Source organism: Phyllobates terribilis, unplaced genomic scaffold (genome assembly GCF_046119375.1).
Source record: "Phyllobates terribilis strain yellow unplaced genomic scaffold, ASM4611937v1 Scaffold_11__3_contigs__length_659146591, whole genome shotgun sequence".
In the NCBI taxonomy this organism is placed as follows: Eukaryota; Metazoa; Chordata; class Amphibia; order Anura; family Dendrobatidae; genus Phyllobates; species Phyllobates terribilis.
This window is the reverse complement of record NW_027362771.1, coordinates 509,261,574-509,282,707: the sequence shown is the minus strand read 5'-3', so window position 1 is coordinate 509,282,707 and position 21,134 is coordinate 509,261,574. Positions and strand designations below refer to the sequence as shown.

The window sequence follows — 21,134 nt, the reverse complement described above, 5'->3', positions numbered from 1 at the left end:
CTCGGCTTATTCCAGTGTCCCTGGATATAGTGTTATCACGTAACCCTGAATTATTTGTGACACCTGTTTTAGTCAATTTTATCTGATGTTGGGTTCCTGCACCCTGCTTCCGTTTGATTGTACAACCTGCATTTAATGTGTGAAAAATGAAATAAAAAACTAGTATGGAGTCATCCTCTCATGTGCTGTACAAAGGTGCTAAATCAGGAAATTTCACTTCTTTGCTTGTAAAACTTCAGTCTTTTATTAGATTTTATATCCTGATCCAACATTTCAGCAGTAACGCATTCAATTACAGAGTCTTGTGAAAGTATTCATAGAATCATAGAATCATAGAATGGTAGAGTTGGAAGGGACCTCCTGGGTCATCTGGTCCAACCCCCTGCTCAAAGCAGGATTCACTAAATCATCTCAGACAGATGTCTGTCCAGCCTCTGTTTGAAGACGTCCATTGAAGGGGAACTCACCACCTCTCGTGGCAGCCTGTTCCACTCATTAATCACCCTAACTGTCAAAAAGTTTTTTCTAATATCTAATCTGTGTCTCCTCCCATTTAGTTTCATCCCATTGCTTCTAGTCTTTCCTTGTGCAAATGAGAATAAAGATGATCCTTCTACAATGTGACAGCCCTTGACATATTTGTAGACAGCTATTAAGTCTCCTCTCAGTCTTCTTTTTTGCAAGCTAAACATTCCCAAATCCTGCAACCGTTCCTCATAGGACATGGTTTGCAGACCAGTCACCATTCTGGTCGCTCTTCTCTGAACTTGCTCCAGTTTGTCTATGTCTTTTTTAAAATGTGGTGCCCAAAACTGTACACAGTATTCCAGATGAGGTCTGACCAAAGAGGAGTAAAGACCGATAATGACTTCACGTGATCTAGACTGTATGCTTCTGTTAATACATCCCAGAATTGTATTTGCCTTTTTTGCTGCTGCATCACACTGTTGACTCATGTTCAGTCTATGATCTATTAGTATACCTAAGTCTTTTTCACATGTACTGTTGCTTAGCTCTATTCCTCCCATTCTGTATATGCTTTTTTCATTTTTATTGCCCAGATGTAGTACTTTGCATTTTTCCCTGTTAAAAACCATTCTGTTGGTTGCTGCCCACTGCTCCAGTTTATTTAGGTCTTTTTGAATCTTCCCTCTCTCTTCTCTAGTATTAGCTATCCCTCCTAGCTTTGTGTCATCAGCAAATTTAATCAGTTTACCCTCAATTCCTTCATCTAAATCATTGATAAAGATGTTGAACAATACAGGTCCCAGGACGGAGCCCTGTGGTATCCCACTTGAGACATTCATCCAGCTGGATGTGAAGCCATTTACAACCACCCTTTGAGTCCGATCACTAAGCCAGTTATGAATCCACCTAACAGTTGCCTGGTCCATTGCATACTTGGTCATTTTTTCAATAAGGATGGTGTGAGATACTTTGTCAAATGCTTTGCTGAAGTCAAGATATACTATATCTACAGCATTTCCCTGATCCACCCAGTCAGTGATTCTGTCATAGAAGGAAATTAAGTTAGTCTGACATGACTTGTTAGTTACAAACCCATGCTGACTCTGGTTAATCACTTCATTCTTATCCAGGTACTTACATACATGTTGTTTAATAATTTGTTCAAAGATCTTTCCTGGTATAGAAGTCAGACTCACCGGCCTATAGTTCCCTGGGTCCACCTTCTTCCCCTTTTTGAAGATAGGAACAACATTTGCTCTTCTCCAGTCTTCTGGGACTTCTCCTGTTCTCCAAGAATTTTCAAAGATTATGGAGAGTGGTTCTAAAATTTCTTCTACGATCTCCTTCAGTACTCTGGGGTGTAATTCATCTGGACCTGGAGACTTGAACTCATTTATGTTAGCTAAATATTCCCTCACAATCTTTCTGTTTACAGATAACTTGGATTCCTCTATTCCTTTAAAAGGACAGTGAAGATTAGTTGATGTTACATTTTCTTTCTGAGAGAAAACAGATGCAAAATAGGAGTTAAAAAGTTCGGCCTTCTCAACATCCTCTCTTACCATTTCTCCATTTTCATCCTGTAAAAATCCTATAGCATCTTTGACTTTTCTTTTACTTTTGACATACCCCCAAAATCCTTTTTTATTGCTTTTGACATCTCTTGCAAGCCTTAATTCATTGTCAGCTTTAGCTAACCTGATACGTGCCCTGCAGGATCTGCAGACTGCATTATAATCTTCTTTAGATATGCCTCCCTCTTTCCATTTAATAAACATTTCTTTCTTTCTTTTTAGCATGTGTTTAAGTTCTGTGTTAATCCATCCTGGTTTCCTTAAATGCTTCCCATTCTTCCTACTTTTCGGGATTGTTAACGATTGTGCTTTGAGAATCTCATTTTTAAAAATTTCCCATCCTTCCTGGACATTTTTGTGCTTAAGGACATCCAGCCATTGGATCCCTCCTATTCTCTTTCTGAGTCTCTTAAAATCTGCCTTTCTAAAATCTAACCTTGAAGTTTGAGTCTTCACATGTCTTCCTCCTCTAGTTATCCAAAATTCTATAATAGCATGATCGCTGCCTCCTAGGGTCCCAGCCACCTTTACCTCCTCAACCATTTCCTCCCTGTTTATAAGGATTAGATCCAAAGTAGCAGATCCCCTTGTTTTCTCCCCTACCTTTTGGAAGATAAAGTTGTCAGCAAGAGAGGATAAGAATTTGCTTGACCTGTTAGTTTTACTTGAGAGAGATTCCCAACAAATGTCTGGATAGTTGAAATCTCCCATGACCACTACGTCATATTTTTTGGAGAACTTGGTCATTTGATACATAAAGAGTTCATCCATATCTTCAGCTTGCCCAGGTGGCCTGTAGTAAATGCCTACAATGGTGTCCTTTCCGTTGTTCTCTCCTTGTATTCTTACCCAAACAGTTTCCACAGAACTCCCAGTCTCTGAAGCTTCAATCTCTGTGCAGATATACGCTTTTCTAACATACAATGCGACACCTCCTCCTCGTTTATCAAGTCTGTTTCTTGCAAATAAGTTGTATCCTTTTAGCCTTGTATTCCAATCATGTGTATCGTCCCACCAAGTTTCAGTGATTCCAATGACATCATATTCCTTTTCCTGCATTAGTAGTTCTAATTCTCCTTGTTTGTTGCCCATGCTTTGTGCATTTGTATAAAAACATTTTAGTTTGTGATTGGTTTCTCTTCCTCCCATATTTTTATTATTTAAATTGTTTTGTCTTTGTTCTTCCTTTCCACTTCCAGTAGCAGAGATCTCAATAGTATTTGTCAGCTGTATGGCTTTTTCTGGCCTTTTGCTTCCCTTCCCACATTGTTCTAGTTTAAAGCTCTCCTGATGAGTGTAGCAAGGCGACTTCCAAATACACGTTTTCCAGTCTTCGTAAGGTGCACCCCATCTCTAGCAAGTAGTCCATCGTATAGGTAATTCATTCCGTGATCCAGAAATCCAAATCCTTGTTGACGGCACCATCGACGTAGCCAGTTGTTCACCTGTAGAATCTTATTCCACCTCATTGTTCCATGGCCATCCACTGGGAGGATGGATGAGAAGACCACCTGCGCTCCCAATTCTTTCACTTTCTTGCCTAAGTCTTCAAAGTCACTGCAGATGGTTTCCAGGTCCTTTCTTGCGGTGTCATTTGTCCCCACATGTATTAGCAGGAATGGGTAGTGATCTGTAGGTCTGAAGAGTCTTGATATCCTGTCAGACACATCTTTAATTTTTGCTCCTGGAAGACAGCACATTTCTCTTGAGGTTATGTCTGGTCTGCAGATAGCGGCCTCTGTTCCTCTTAGCAGGGAATCCCCCATGACCACCACTCTCCGTTTTTTCTTCACAACATTCTTCTTTCTCCATCCAGGAGGATTCTGAGGGCTTACAAGGTTCTTCATTGCTGGCAAAGTCTTATTTTGCGGTATTTCTTCATGGTTCTCCTGCGTGAGAGCCTGGTACTGGTTCCTGAGCAGTATGGGTGCTGACTGCCTCTCGATCCTCCTGCTTCTGTGGGTCCCCCTTGTCTTTTTACCTATTTTGTTACATTACAACCTGTGTTTAAATATTTTTGTAATTCGATTAGTCTTAAGTTGAAGTGATAAAAAATATAGGCATAAATTACATTTATGGGATCAAATAACTAAACATTGACATGTGCATATGTATTTACCCCTTTTGTTATGAAGCCCCTAAAAATTTCTGGTGCAAGCAATTACCTTCATAAGTCACATGCTTAGTGAAAGGAAGTCCACCTGTGTCCAATCTAAGTGTCACACGGTCTGTCAGTATATACACACCTTTTCTGAAAGGCCACAAAGGCGGCAACACCATTAAGCAAGAAGCACCACTAACCAAACACCATGAAGACCAGGGAGATCTCCAAACAAGTCAGGAAAAAACTTTGTTGAGAAATACAAGTCAGGGTTGAGTTATAATTTTTTTTTTTTTCTCAATCTCTGATGATCCCCCTGGAGCACCATCAAATCCATTAACAACAAATGGAAAGAACATAATACCACAACAAGCCTACCAAGAGAGAGCTGCCCACCAAAACTCTCAGCCTGGGCAAGGAGGGCATTAATCAGAGAGGAAGCACAGAGACCAAAAGCAACCCCGAGGGAACTGCAGAGTTCCCAAGCAGAGACTGAAGTTTCTGTCCATACGACCACAATAAGCCATACACTCCACACAGGTGGCCTTTATGGAAGAGTGGGCAGAAAAAAGCATTTGCTTACACACACAAATTATACAGCTCGTTTTGAGTTTGCCAAAAGACATGGAAAGCTCCACAAATGTATGGAGGAAGGTGCTGTTGTCAGATGAGACCAAAATTGAACTTTTTGGCCACCAAGGTAAATACTATGTCTGGCGCCAAACCAACACAGCTCATCTCCCCAAGACCAACATCCCCACAGTGAAACATGGTGGTGGCAGCATCATGAGTATTTTTTTTTCCGGCAGCAGAGACAGGGAAAATGGTCTGAGTCGAGGGGAAGATGGATGGTGCGAAATGCATGAATATTCTTGAGCAAAACTTGTTTCACTCGGTCAGTGATTTGAGACTGGGACGGAGATTCACCTTCCAACAAGACGGTGACCCAAAGCATACTGCTAGAGCAACACACAAGTGGTTTAGGGGGAAACGTGTAAATGTTTTGTAGTGACAGTCACTGCCCAGACCTTAATCCAATTGAGAGTCTGTGGTCAGACACGAAGATTGCTGTTCACCAGAGGAAACCATCTAACTTGAAGGAGCTGGAGCAGTTTTGCCTTGAGGAATGGGCAAAAATCCCAGTGGCAAGATGTGGAAAGCTCATAAACTTATCCAAAGCAACTTGCAGCTGTAATTGCCGCAAAAGGAGACTCTAAAAGTACTGACTTTAGGAGAGTGAATAGTTATACATATTCACTGATGGAGAACCATAGAACTCACAATTGCAAATCCAACAAAACAATAAATTCACTGACTGATGAACTAAAATAGTGTTAAATATAACCTTTAATTATTAAAATGTTAAATATTATCCACCATGCTTTTGGCAGTCTATCCACTATGCCCTAATATGTAAGTATCAGGATCATATCATGAATACTAATAAAGATAAAAATGAGAACCGTGTGCCTTTTAATAGTCATTAAACAACCCCCTAATATATCCTTAAGGGAAATGCCCACTCAAGGTTCTAAACCCAACTACATACAACTGTGTCAGAGAAGTTATAAAGGGTGTAGATTAGCGCCCCATATAGGTATAAAGTGCATAGCTCTGATCTAACTATATATTGCAATATATTCTATTCGGTTTAGTGGTTTATGGCCAACAAAATATCTGATACATTGGGACTAAATTAAATCCACTTCAGTGTATATCCTTTCTATTTGGACACTCTGATGTAAGTATGCTTTGAGAGTCCATACCCTCCAATAAATACCTTGTGTCTGTTCTATCTGAAAGATTATTCAAATCATTGACTGCTTATACAACAGCTCCTAATAGACTGCTCAAAAAAATAAAGGGAACACTCAAATAACACATCCTAGATATGAATGAATGAAATATTCTCATTGAATAATTTGTTCTGTACAAAGTTGAATGTGCTGACAACAAAATCACACAAAAATCATCAATGGAAATCAAATTTATTGACCAATGGAATCCTGGATTTGGAGTCACCCCCAAAATTAAAGTGGAAAAACACACTACAGGCTGATCCAACTTTGATATAATGTCCTTAAAACAAGTCAAAATGAGGCTCAGTATTGTGTGTGGCCTCCACGTGCCTGTATGACCTCCCTACAACGCCTGGGCATGCTCCTGATGAGGTTGCGGATGGTCTCCTGTGGGATCTCCTCCCAGACCTGGACTAAAGCATCTGCCAACTCCTGGACAGTCTGTGGGGCAACGTGATGTTGGTGGATGGAGCGAGACATGATGTCCCAGATGTGCTTATTCAGGTCTGGGGAACTGGCGGGCCAGTCCATAGCTTCAATGCCTTCATCTTGCAGGAACTGCTGACACACTCCAGCCGCATGAGATCTGGCATTGTCCTACACTAGGAGGAACCCAGGGCTAACCGCACCTGCATATGGTCTCACAAGGGGTCTGAGGATCTCACCTCGGTACCTAATGGCAGTCAGGCTACCTCTGGCTGTGCGGCCCTCCAAAGAAATGCCACCCCACACCATTACTGACCTACTGCCAAACCGGTCATGCTGAAGGATGTTTCAGGCAGCAGATTGCTCTCTATGGCGTCTCCAGACTCTGTCAAGTCTGTCACATGTGCTCAGTGTGAACCTGCTTTCATCTGTGAAGAGCACAGGGCGCCAGTGGCGACTTTGCCAATCCTGGTGTTCAATGGCAAATGCCAAGCGTCCTGCATGGTGTTGGGCTGTGGGCACAACCCCCATCTGTAGAAGTCGGGCCCTCATACCACCCTCATGGAGTCGGTTTCTTACAGTTTGTGCAGACATATGCACATTTGTGGCCTGCTGGAGGTCATTTTGCAGGGCTCTGCCAGTTCTCCTCCTGTTCTTCCTTGCACAAAGGCGGGGGTAGCGGTCCTGCTGCTGGGTTGTTGCCCTCCTACGTCCCCCTCCACATCTCCTTGTGTACTGGCCTGTCTCCTGGTAGCACCTCCTGCCTCTGGACACTACGCTGACAGACACAGCAAACCTTCTTGCCACAGCTCGCATTGATGTGCCATCCTGGATGAGCTGCACTACCTGAGCAACTTCTGTGGGTTGTAGAGTCCGTCACATGCTACCATGAGTGTGAAAGCACAACCAACATCCAAAAGTGACCAAAACATCAGCCAGAAAGCATTGGTACTGAGATGTGGTCTGTGGTCCCCCACCTGCAGAACCACTCCTTTATTGAGTGTGTCTTGTTAATTGCCAATAATTTCCATCTATTCTCTATTCCATTTGCACAACAGCATGTGAAATTGATTGTCAATCAGTGATGCTTCCTAAGTGGGACAGTTTGATTTCACAGAAGTTTGATTTACTTGGAGTTATATTCTGTTGTTTAAGTGTTCCCTTTATTTTTTTGAGCAGTGTATATTAGAGGATGAATCATTTCCAATATATGGAGAGGTCAGATACATTCTCATCCATCCATCCATTTAATACACATCCCCCCAAGCACGTGTTGCCCCTTCTCATCACTGAGAGGCTAATGACTATTTTCCGTCACTGGCACAGATAGAGGAGCGTTTATATCTAATCCCTAAATACTATATCGGAGTGCCTCAACGATTTTCGCCTATTACTATACTTATTGGGCACATCAAGAGGCTAATTCAATGAATTGTGCTTAGATACATGCACAGGAGCTCATACTCACGGCCACGATGTGGGTCACCCTCCCTCATACTCCCTCTCACATGGATGTATCTCTTGCTCAAAAAACATCGAGTTCAACACCATGTAAAATCCCTTATTTCCCACGATTCTGCCGCTTTTTTCCTTTTTGCGCTGCGTTGCTCCATTGCAGAGAGATTCACATTTGTTGCTTTTGGAGGCGCGCACTATGTGAAATCTCTGCTTCTAGTGCAACTGGTCATTTCTTCAGTGTTTTTTCAGGGGTGTGCACTTGCATAGCTCCCAGATGCTAATAACCACAGCTCGGTAACTTAGTTTGCAGTCTCAGACATTGCTGCGCTGCGGTTACCAGCGTTTTTGATGGAGGGATGGAAGCGCATTTCCCCACAGTGGAAAAAAAGGCCCAGTTGGACTGCTAGCAGAAATTTCATATACATACGGTGTTCCAAAAGCAACAAATGTGAATATCTTTGCAATGGAGCAATGCAATGCAGGATGGGGAAAAAAATGGCAGAATCATGGGAGTGTAGAGATTTTTACAAGGTATTTAACTCGATTGTTTTCAGCAAGTTATAGAGCCTGCCCTAATTTGGTCGTGCAGCGGTATGGTGGAGCGAGGGTTACTGCAGGTTGTAGGCTTGTTGAAAGAGGTGGGTCTTCAGGTTCCTTTTTTGAAGGTTTCAACGGTAGGCGAGTGCCTGATATGTTGGGGTAGAGAGTTCTAGTAGGGGGGATGCACGGGAGAAATCTTTTATGTGATTGTGGGAAGAGGAGATAAGAGGGTAGTAGAGAAGGAGATCTTGTGAGGATCGGAGGCTGTGTGCAGATAAGTACCAGAAGACTGGGTCACAGTGTATGGAGGAGACAGGATGCAGATGGCCCTCCACTATATTCACCAATCTGAGTATGGAATTCTCCTGTCTGAGCCTCTGCTCCCCACCCTGGTACTCGGATGGGAATTCTCCTATCTGAGCATCAGCCCCCCACCCTGGTACTCGGATGGGAATTCTCCTGTCTGAGCCTCTGCTCCTCACCCTTGTATTCGGATGTGAATTCTCCTGTCTGAGCCTCTGCTCCCCAGGATTCTCCTGCCTGAGCCTCTGCTCCCCACCCTGGTACTCGGATGGGAATTCTCCTGTCTGAGCCTCTGCTCTCCACCCTGATACTCGGATGGGAATTGTCCTGTCTGAGCCTCTGCTCTCCACCCTGATACTCGGATGGGAATTCTCCTGTCTGAGCCTCTGCTCTCCACCCTGATACTCGGATGGGAATTCTCCTGTCTGAGCCTCTGTTCTCCACCCTGGTACTCGGATGAGAATTCTCCTGTCTGAGCCTCTGCTCTCCACCCTGATACTCGGATGGGAATTCTCCTGTCTGAGCCTCTGCTCTCCACCCTGATACTCGGATGGGAATTCTCCTGTCTGAGCCTCTGTTCTCCACCCTGGTACTCGGATGAGAATTCTCCTGTCTGAGCCTCTGCTCTCCACCCTGATACTCGGATGGGAATTCTCCATTCTGAGCCTCTGCTCCCCACCCTGATACTCGGATGGGAATTCTCCTGTCTGAGCCTCTGCTCTCCACCCTGATACTCGGATGGGAATTCTCCATTCTAAGCCTCTGCTCCCCACCCTGATACTCGGATGGGAATTCTCCTGTCTGAGCCTCTGCTCTCCACCCTGATACTCGGATGGGAATTCTCCTGTCTGAGCCTCTGCTCTCCACCCTGATACTCGGATGGGATTTCTCTTGTCTGAGCCTCTGCTCCCCACCCTGATACTCGGATGGGAATTCTCCTGTCTGAGCCTCTGTTCTCCACCCTGATACTCGGATGGGATTTCTCTTGTCTGAGCCTCTGCTCCCCACCCTGATACTTGGATGGGAATTCTCCTGTCTGAGCCTCTGCTCCCCACCCTGATACTCGGATGGGAATTCTCCTGTCTGAGCCTCTGCTCCCCACCCTGATACTCGGATGGGATTTCTCTTGTCTGAGCCTCTGCTCCCCACCCTGATACTTGGATGGGAATTCTCCTGTCTGAGCCTCTGCTCCCCACCCTGATACTCGGATGGGAATTCTCCTGTCTGAGCCTCTGCTCTCCACCCTGATACTCGGATGGGAATTCTCCTGTCTGAGCCCCTGCTCACCACCCTGATACTCGGATGGGAATTCTCCTGTCTGAGCCTCTGCTCTCCACCCTGATACTCGGATGGGAATTCTCCTGTCTGAGCCCCTGCTCCCAACCCTGATACTCGGATGGGAATTCTCCTGTCTGAGCCTCTGCTCTCCACCCTGATACTCGGATGGGAATTCTCCTGAGCCTCTGCTCCCCACCCTGATACTCGAATGGGAATTCTCCTGTCTGAGCCTCTGCTCTCCACCCTGATGCTCGGATGGGAATTCTCCTGTCTGAGCCTCTGCTCTCCACCCTGATGCTCGGATGGGAATTCTCCTGTCTGAGCCTCTGCTCTCCACCCTGATGCTCGGATGGGAATTCTCCTGTCTGAGCCTCTACTCTCCATCCTGATACTCGGATGGGAATTCTCTTGTCTGAGCCTCTGCTCCCCACCCTGATACTCAGATGGGAATTCCCCTCTACCTTTTGTAAGAATATAGTGTACAGGAGTTTAAAGGCCTTTCCAAAGGAGCATGAAACATCGCTGCTGCATGATGATTGGGAGCAAAGGAAGCAAAATAAGCCAATGAAGTAGATTGCAAAAATTCATAACTTTGCAATGTCTGAAGGATGATTAAATAAAAAAAGTCACTCTTTAAACCTAGTCATACTTCAAATATCTTGCACTTCTTACTTTTGTAGGTCGGCAAACACTAGGAGACAGGTAAAAGGAAAGATCAAAGGAAATGCAGCTGCAAGACCAGATCATCCAGTGTTTGTCAGTTTGCTTGTCATGGAAACTAATTGGTCTCCATTTGTAGCTTTAAACTCAAAATGATAGCCTTGGTTAAAATTTCCCTTTTGCCAAGTTCCCTCGTCTACTATTACTGATACACTGGGACAATTAGAGAGTGGCTGCATCGCATTTAATCCTGGAAAACTAGACTGCTCCATAACCATGGCTAACCTGAAGGTTACATTAAATACTAATATTGGCTCATTTTTTGCCCAATGCACTTGGATTGCTTCTTCCACGCCCCTAGTGCACTTCGAGTCTCATTTGCATGTGACATTTACTTAAGATTTCTCCTGTCTGGCACGGCACGTTGGATCACTACAAAAAAAATAGAGGACAAGCGCCTACACAGCCATACCCCTGCTTCCATTTGTAAGAACATGCTGATGGGTTCCCTTTAAATGGAATACACAATTTTTGTAGATGCACTTGAGCAAGGGACTCTGAAGTGATTGGAGAATATTCACAAATGTGTCATTAATAAAAGATGGTGGGAAAACTATTCCAATCTAATGCATATTAAATTTTGTGGGGTGAATTTGTTTCCAGCTGTGCAATATCCAGATAGAAGAACTTCCCCAAATCTAGCAATCCAATGACCGATTCTTGGCACCCTTTTTTTTTTTCCAAATATCGCTATATATTAGTGACCACTGCAATATCGGTCGATCCACAGAGGCTTCTGTTCCAGTACATATTCTATGGCACTGGTGTTATGGGGTCCACACCACAATTTCAGTAGCCAAAAGGCATCATTGTGCAGAATCGGAAGCGAATCTCAGCCCACACGATTAGCAAAACTGCTGCATCTAATGGGAACAGACATTATTGATTCTTTAATACACAAAGAGAAAAAATCCAAGAGGTTTTTTTTTTTTTTTTTTTTTTTTTACAAATTGCTCTTTTGCTTCCAGGATATCACGTCAACAAATCAATGTTTTAATCGCACCAAATTACAATACACAGTGGTAGAAGTGAGACACACAGCGGAACAATGAGGAACTCGCAGATACTACAGATACCTTGGGAAAATAAGACATTTGTTCTTTTCACCTGCTGAGTTCTCAACCAGAAGAAAGGACTGCCAAACAAACCTCCTGTCCTCATGTAACCCTGATAAATGACTACCTCTGACATACACTGCACTAATGCTTTTTTTTTTTTGTAGAAGGAAATCATGTGTAAACTTTTTAAGCTTAGCTATGCTGCGGGTAATAGGCTGGGAGAAAAAAAGCCCTAATCTGCCGCTCAGTATGATACCAGCAGCAGCAGACCCTCCGCTCTGCTCCACAGTGATGGCTGCAGCAGTCCCCCATGTCCTAGGAGTAGGGATGAGCGAACCCAAACTGTAAAGTTCGAGGTTTGTAGCAGACACGTACTTCTCCCAGAAGTCTGTTTTCGTGTTTGGAGAGAGTAAGACAACCAAAGTTCAGGTTCCCATTGACTTTTATAGGGTTTGGGTTGTTGTTAAAGTTCAGGTACACAAACCAAACTTTGGACTAAAGTTCGGCCGAACCCGACCTTCCACAGGTCCGCTCATCCCTACCTAGGAGCTATTCCTCAGGCTTGGGAGAGAATTTTGAAGGGTCTGCTAATGAAAGTTCAATACAGTTAAAGAGAATGTGTCATCAGAAAATGACTTCTTGTTTAAATCCATTTTTTGTGTTTTGGTATTTTATTTTTTTATTTTTGAAATCTATTTTTTTTTTCATATCACAATCATTATTATAAAAACAAAATTGCTGATCCGGTAATTTTCACATCGGCCACTGAGGCTATTTTAGAATTGTTCTTCCTGTCCTTTTAGGAAGAGTTTACAACAGATTCCTTATCATTAGAGGCAGAATAGACAGCTGATAACACAGGATCCACCAATGTCACCGCTGACCCTGCTCCCAACCCTTCACAATGACCTTTGCACACTCTCATTAGATGCGTCGGTACAAAAGATAGGGTCGGGATCTGTCCATTGCTGCTAATGTACATTTCCAGGAAGAGGAAATAGGGGTCTACAAAAGCACCAGTTACAAGTGTGAAATTAAATTTTTACTTTTAATGAAGATTGTGGTATAGAATAAAACGTTGCCAACCATTTATTAAAAATGCATTTAACACAAATACCTGATTTAAACAATAGTTTATTTTTTGATGACTTATTCCCTTTAAGTGGTAGGTGATACATAACTGATTGTAGGGACCCCCACTGATCACCAAGCTGTGATGTGTAGCCAAGTGTGAAGAGCAGTGGTATAATGGTATCATTTCTAGCAGTGAAGTTCATTGTTGGTTTCTCATTTCAGAGTGGTTGTCCTCCATATACAAGCAGCAGTGGTTCACCATGCTCCGCGCAGAGCAGGATAATGACACGGGGTGAGTGTATTCCTCTATTCAAGACCATGTCATAAGCTATGCAGACGTCTCAAGAAGAAAACAAGTCCTTTAGCTAAAAAGGACCTGTTACCGGGTCAAAGTGACCAGTATTTGCTCATGTTATTTCCGCTGTTCCCCGGAGTATTGTTTTTTTTTGTTAAATCAGCTGTTTTATTCCAGACATATGGGCCTTTTTTTGCTTAGCGCAAATTTTTATGGTCTTTTCTAAAGTGGTGCGGCTCACATGATTCTCTGGGGCACAACTTTAGGCTGCTCTACATTATTACAATGTGAGCAACGCCCCTTGGCTAAAAAGTAGCATTAAAGATTTGTCCGGCCTCAGACTACAAGTCTGCAGTCACTCTGTGACTTTAGCGTTGTGAAGCACACTCAATGCGAGTATTCCCCGGCGCCGAGAGCGGTGACTCATATGACCGCAAGTATGTGATTTGCATACAATTATACACAATGTACAGCCTCGCTCAATACACTTGCATTGAGCGAGCCCGTGCCCATGTAATCAGCACCTGACTGTATGCAAATCACATACTTAGTCACGCGTCCACCGCTACCAGCCTCAGGAAACTGTCCCAGTGCACACTGTGAGAATTCACAAGTCTGCAGTCACATAGTGACTGTAGACTTGGGCCTAAGGCCGGACAATCCCTTATACTAAAAAGGCCTTTATCTCTGGAACTCTGACTGATTTAAGAAAAAAAAAAACTTCATCATGTTACTCGGGAGCAGTGGGAATAAAATAAGGGCAATAACTGGCCAGCCACCTTAGTCACATTATATGGATGTTGTCCAAACTTTGTCTTGTCTGGCTCTCTAATGTGTATGGGGGTTTTCTGTATCTTCCTCAATGGTGGAAAAGATTTGGGCTTGGGGAATTTTATCACACCCAATTAGTGTTGAGCGAGTATGTTCTGTTAACCCTTTCGCCGAGCATGCTCGGGCCGAGCTTCGAGTAATTACAGCTGCTCGGTGATAAGGTTAAATCGCTCCTGTGTGCATGATTTCGACTGTTTGACAGTTTTAATACATGGGAGGAATGTCTATTTCTTACACATTCCTCACATGTAATAAAGCTGTCAAACAGTTGCAAATCATGCACACGGGAGCGATTCAACCATATCACCGAGCAGCTATAAATACTCGGAGCTCGGCCCGAGCATACTCGGACAGAACATCCTCGCTCAACCCTACACCCAATCCTTTTATACTCAGGTAAAATAATTGTCAAATGTGAGCTTACTCCCCTTTCCTTATAGAGAAGAAATGCATGTTCTGGTGATTCGAGCATGCATGAGTATAGGCACATGGCTGTACCATAGAAATCCATTGGCTTTGCTGTACCTCCATATTGTTGCACGCTCCTTCTACTGCGGTAATAGAGGTTCTTTTCTCTACCATATATTTCAGACCTAAATGGTCCATAGAAAAGCTGTATGCCCTGTGCCACAGGAGAGACTGGGTCCAGCGTAATTTAATCCAATGCGGAGTAGGATCCATTCTCATTTTTGGCATAGGACAGACCGCCCATACATGATCTGATCCTATGGACGTGTGAATGAAGGTCAAGTCTCGTATTGCAGTGCCTTTAGTCCCAAACATAAAAATATCTTGGCAGCGGCAACCATCATCCTTCGTTTCACAAGACCCATAATTCATTTTGTAGAGGCCGAGAATTGTCAGCCAAGCTACAAAGGGAAACCTCACATCAGGTCAGATTTACTAAGAAAACTCCTTTTTGATCTCTCAGTATTAAAGCCTTGCAGCTTTTAGGCAAAGCTTTGTCCCTTTAAATTGAGCGTCCTGAAATACCTTGGCATTGTTAAATAGCGGCGTGGTAATGATGATACTTGTGCCTGGCTGCCAGCACTGTCTCGCTCTTGCTATCTGCTCCGCTGCATCTTGTCAGCCTCATAAAGGATCCTCAGTTCTTGGAGTGGGGAAGTGTTCAGCTCCGTCCTACGGGAAAATCTACCGTGCTCGAAATACAGTGTCGCCTTAGTTCACCTGTGAATAATAGTCTCATTGCTAGGCCTCTGGGACCTAGCTGTGGAAATGATAGATGGTACAAGAAATTCAAAGCTTCTTGGAATAGCCATGTGACAAACCTGAAGTCAGATGATTAAAGGAACAATGTCTCCCTGAACCTTCAGTTTTATGTTGCCTACGGATTTGCATAGACTAACCTTTAGAGGCTGACTCTGACATTGATGCCTCAAAATGTCAGCTTGGTTCACGGGATTGTACCTTTTAATGGGCTAATTCAGATCCTAGGTCCATTTCCTTCTTAAGTCATTTGTTTTTGATGTGCAATGGACAAAACTCTGTCCCTGTGGTACTTCCACACACAGGTTGAAAAAGACAGCGGTCCGTTAAGTTCAACCCTTCTTCAGATTTAACAGGTTAATAGAACAGGTACCTGTGAGCATGTGCACCGGGAAGGTCTATCCCTTACTGTCAGGTGTAGGATGATGTTCTCACAGTGGATATTCTGATCTAATACTAGTAAAGAGAGGCCACTCACACTTGGTCCACCATGTATTTCTGATCTAATACTGCAGATACCAGGGGTGCTGAAGTAAGAAGAGGCTGCTCACACTACTGTCCATTTTGTTTTTCTGATCTTTACCCATGGTGTCTCCAGTATTAGACATGGTGGACAGCAGTGTGCGCTGCCTCCTTTTACCTCAGCACCCATGCGGTCTCCAGTATTGGATCAGAAATACATGATGGACAGCAGTGTGAGCAGTCTCTTCTTACCTTTGCACACCTGGTATCTGCACTATTGGATCAGAACAATAGGGTCGACAGCAGTGTGAGTGGCTTCTTACCTCAGAACCCATTGTGTCTCCAGTATTGATCAGAAAGACAGGGTGGATAGCAGTGTGAGTGGTCTCTTATCTCAGCAACCCTGGTACCTCCATTATTAGAAAAGGCTAATTTCACTGCTGTCAACCATGTCTTACTGATCTAATACTGGAGACGCCAGTGTTGCTAAGGTAAGACGAGGCTGCTGTCCACCATGTCCTTCAGATCTAACAGTGAAGATGCTAGTGGTGCTAACGTAGGAAGGGGCTGCTCACATTGCTGTCCACAACAGTCCTCTGTGACCTGGAGATAGCTGCACAGTATGTGATATATATTCTCTTGAGGTCACAGCCGCAGCGCTCCCTCCTGCACATGCTCACAGCCCACGGTCCTATTTTAAGACCAGTTTCTGTCAGTGTAAAAAGGCGGGTGACCATTTTAACTCTATAATGATTACTTCTCTAGACAAAAGGAGTGTAATTTGCTATTTAAAGGTATTTAGCAATTTATTTATCATGACATTTCCTCTATTTAATTTATTTTCTCGGAGAATCCCTTTAAAGTATTGGCCACTTTATATTTACTTTAACAAGTAACATGATTTTGTGGCACCTATTCATGTATAAGGATTACAGGTTCTCCTCCTGCACTTGTCAGTGCCTGCCACCTTCCTTACATGCAGTTTGGGGAGCATGTGCAGCGTTTTTCCACTGCATGAGGTTGATGGACAGGTCACATCCGCCTCCATCAGCAGCCATGATTAGAAAAGGAGTGCTGTGCAGTCTGAGGACGGCTGAACCAGAGCAGGAGGAAAGCCTAGAATACTTGCATATTAAGAACTCCCACAAAATCAGGTTCCCTGTTAAAATAACATGGATTCCCCTTGTAAGTCATATTCACACATTCAGTTTTTATTTCTTTTAAGGCCAGATATTTTACTGAACTGAATACGAATAATGGAGTTGGGGAAATAACTGCAGTTGCCATTCTCAGGGCTGTCTGGTGCATAATCACTGCCCTATGGGAATGAGAGGAGTTGTCCCATGAACAATATATACAGTTAGGTCCATATATATTTGGACAGAGACAACATTTTTCTAATTTTGGTTCTAGACATTACCACAATGAATTTTAAACAAAACAATTCAGATGCTGTTGAAGTTCAGACTTTCAACTTTCATTTGAGGGTATCCACATTAAAATTGGATGAAGGGTTTAGGAGTTTCAGCTCCTTAACATGTGCCACCCTGTTTTTAAAGGCACCAAAAGTAATTGGACAGATTAAATAATTGTAAATAAAATGTTCATTTCTAGTACTTGGTTAAAAACCCTTTGTTGGCAATGACTGCCTGAAGTCTTGAACTCATGGACATCACCAGACGCTGTGTTTCCTCCTTTTTGATGCTCTGCCAGGCTTTCACTGTGGTGGTTTTCAGTTGCTGTTTGTGGGCCTTTCTGTCTGAAGTTTAGTCTTTAACAAGTGAAATGCATGCTCAGTTGGGTTGAGATCAGGTGACTGACTTGGCCATTCAAGAATATTCCACTTCTTTGCTTTAATAAACTCCTGGGTTGCTTTGGCTTTATGTTTTGGGTCATTGTCCATCTGTAGTATGAAACGACGACCAATCAGTTTGGCTGCATTTGGCTGGATCTGAGCACACAGTATGGCTCTGAATACATCAGAATTCAATCGGCTGTTTCTGTCCTGTGTCACATCATCAATAAACACTAGTGACCCAGTGCCACTGGCAGCCATGCATGCCCAAGCCATCACACTGCCTCCGCCGTGTTTTACAGATGATGTGGTATGCTTTGGATCATGAGCTGTACCACGCCTTCGCCATATTTTTCTCTTTCCATCATTCTGGTAGAGGTTGATCTTGGTTTCATCCGTCCAAAGAATGTTCTTCCAGAACTGTGCTGGCTTTTTTAGATGTTTTTTAGCAAAATCCAGTCTAGCCTTTTTCTTCTTGATGCTTATGAGTGGCTTGCACTGTGCAGTGAACCCTCTGTATTTACTTTCATGCAGTCTTCTCTTTATGATAGATTTGGATATTGATACGCCTACCTCCTGGAGAGTGTTGTTCACTTGGTTGGCTGTTGTGAAGGGGTTTCTCTTCACCATGGAGATTATTCTGCGATCATCCACCACTGTTGTCTTCCGTGGGCGCCCAGGTCTTTTTGCATTGATGAGTTCACCAGTGCTTTCTTTCTTTCTCAGGATGTACCAAACTGTAGATTTTGCCACTCCTAATATTGTAGAAATTTATCGGATGGGTTTTTTCTGTTTTTGCAGCTTAAGGATGGCTTGTTTCACCTGCATGGAGAGCTCCTTTGACCGCATGTTTACTTCACAGCAAAACCTTCCAGATGCAAGCACCACACCTCAAATCAACTCCAGGCCTTTTGTCTGCTTAATTGAGAATGACATAACAATGGGATTGCCCACACCTGTCCATGAAATGGCCTTGGAGTCAATTGTCCAATTACTTTTGGTGCCTTTAAAAACAGGGTGGCACATGTTAATGAGCTGAAACTCCTAAACCCTTCATCCAATTTTAATGTGGATACCCTCAAATGAAAGCTGAAAGTCTGAACTTCAACTGCATCTGAAATGTTTTGTTTAAAATTCATTGTGGTAATGTCTAGAACCAAAATTAGAAAAATGTTGTCTCTGTCCAAATATATATGGACCTAACTGTATTACCGATCCATAGAATAAATGATTGGGTAGAGCCGCTTTTTCGGATGATGAATAACAACTCTGACATGTTTTGGAATATTTTCCTTGCAAGTAATTAGATTGATGTAGTCTCGACTCTCAGATCACCGCCTGTCTACAAGCGAGTATGATATTGCTTGTTTCCCTTCCAATTAAGACACTGATTACAACATTTCATAATGTAATTAACATGAACTGCGGATGAAACCAGAAATCACAAAGGCAGACTTCTCCCCCGAGAAGGTTCTATCGGTTTGATGCGATCCCAAACTTTTTGGAGGTTTTTCTGCTGGGGAATGTTGGGGATTTAAAGAGCCAGAAGCACAGATTTAGGAAGAAGCGCAAATCGATCAACCTTTTGTGTGGATCTTTTTATGTATGTGTCATTTTTGTCACACTCATGGAGTAAGACCCATCTCGCCATTATGTTGTAGCCCTCAAGAAATCAATAAGGAAGAACTGGAGAACAACAGCATGAGATGCGGCAGGAGACTGGCGAAAGACGGTGATGTAAGAACGTTAAAAGGCTGCGCTTTGCCTTTCTATCTAAAAATTACCGGCATTTATAGAAAATTGCTTTCCTGTTCTTTAATGGATTCCTACGTTTGTTTCAGAAAGTTATTAAGTAATAGGCCCGGCCATTAGCTGGAGGTGTCATTTTTTACTGTGACTGGTGAGATGTTGTTCAGTACGGATTTGCGTTGCAGCATATGTGTCGGTATTCACGAGAATATATACTCTACGGCAACCTTAACTGCTGAACTATATAGAGATGGATGGATAGATGTATCTAGAGATATAGATATATTATAGATTATAAATAATAATAATGTTTTTATTTATATAGCGCCAACGTATTCCGCAGCGCTTTACAATTCAGACAATTTACCTACATTATCATTGCTGTCCCCACTGGGGCTCACAATCTACATTCCCTATCAGTATGACTTTGGAGTGTGGGAGGAAACCGGAGGAAACCCACGCAAACTTGGGGAGAACATACAAACTCCTTGCAGATGTTGTCCTTGGTTAGATTTGAACCCCGGACCCCAACGCTGAAAGGCTGCAATGCTAACCCTGAGCCAATATATATAGATATCCACAATTATAGTACTGTAATATGTCACGAATTTGAAAAATTCCTGCGGCATAGATTTTTTTTTGTTTTACTTGGCTGCATTTTTCCCTGACTGCATTCTTGGCACTGATTTCTCACATTTATAATAAAAGTTATAGATGTTAAGGAGACACAGGTCCATAAAGTTCAACTTTTCATCACTAGTTATATATATAAAAAAGGTCCTGCTTTTCTGGGTGCAGCGCTGAACAATTTTTTTATATGTTCATGTGAACCTACCCTAAATGGGATCTCCTCCTAGGCAACCTTTTTCTAAGCTTAATAAGCCTAACTGTTGTAACCTCTCATCATAGAGGCCTTCCATCCCATGTAATTTCCTAGTTACCCGCCTTTGAACTGACTCTAACTTTCCAATAACCCTTTTTAAAATGTGGTGCTCAAAATTAATCCCATATTCTAGATTTGGCCTTACAAGTGATTTATAGAAGTTTAACAGTATATTGGGGCAGGGTCGGGACAAGGGGCTGGCAAGGTAGGCACCCGCCAAGGGCTCTATCTGCTGCCTTACCGAGGAGGCGCACTTAGGCAAAAAAAAAAAAAAGAGCTGACCCCGCCGAATGCCTCTGGCTGCAGACATTCACCACACTGACAGCCGGAGCACAGGACAGTGAATAGTGCAGTCTCTAACATCACTAACCCCTCTGCCTGCATCCCATCCGTCACTCTTTCCCTGCACTCAATTGTATTTACATCTATAAGATGAAAATACAATTGATATGAGCGTCGCCTGGGACAGGAGCAGAGGAGCTGTAATCCGCTCCCATCTCCGCCGGGCACTCCATCTGAACACAAGCTACTTCCAGCCTGCACCCTATTTGAGTTGGCACACACAGGGGACGGTAGATGGCGGGATGACGTCACTGCATCGTGCTGTCCAGCGCCCACTACTATACCTGACAGAAGAAGAGATGGGGGCTACGCTGGACGGGGAGCCTGGATTAGATGAGTGTAAGCTTTTTTTATTTTTCTCATATTATTTTGCCAATGAATTGGGGTTATGACAAGAAGAGCTGGTTGTGGGGACATTATGAGGGGTTGGCTGTGGGGGACATTACAAGAGGGGCTGGCTGTGGGGGATATTATACTGGGGACTGTGTGTTACTTGTAGGTGAGCTGTGGGGACATCATAATATATAGATAGGATGTGTGGGGGCATCATACTGTATGAGGGGCTGTTGGGGCTGTGGAGATGACATACTGTATAAAATCTTTTGGAGGGAATCATACTGTATAAGTGGCTGCGGGGGGCATCATACTGTGTAGTAGGGGGCTGTGGAGTCATCATCATACTGTAAAGGGGACTGTGGTGACCATACTCTATTGGGGACTATTGAGGACCTTATATTGGCAGCTGTTGTGA

The 21,134-nt window shown here is 43.3% G+C and overlaps 1 protein-coding gene across 8 annotated transcripts in view; it reads left to right on the top strand.

Annotated features, from left to right (window-relative positions):
• Positions 1-21,134, top strand: part of GMCL1 (germ cell-less 1, spermatogenesis associated) — a 133,393-nt gene that overhangs the window by 85,761 nt on the left and 26,498 nt on the right. For all 8 annotated transcript variants that reach the window (XM_073653607.1, XM_073653600.1, XM_073653603.1 and 5 more), the window contains 2 exons: positions 13,022-13,091; positions 19,071-19,146. In XM_073653607.1, coding sequence (XP_073509708.1) covers positions 13,022-13,091; positions 19,071-19,146 — 146 coding nt within the window. The remainder of the gene's footprint in view (positions 1-13,021; positions 13,092-19,070; positions 19,147-21,134) is intronic.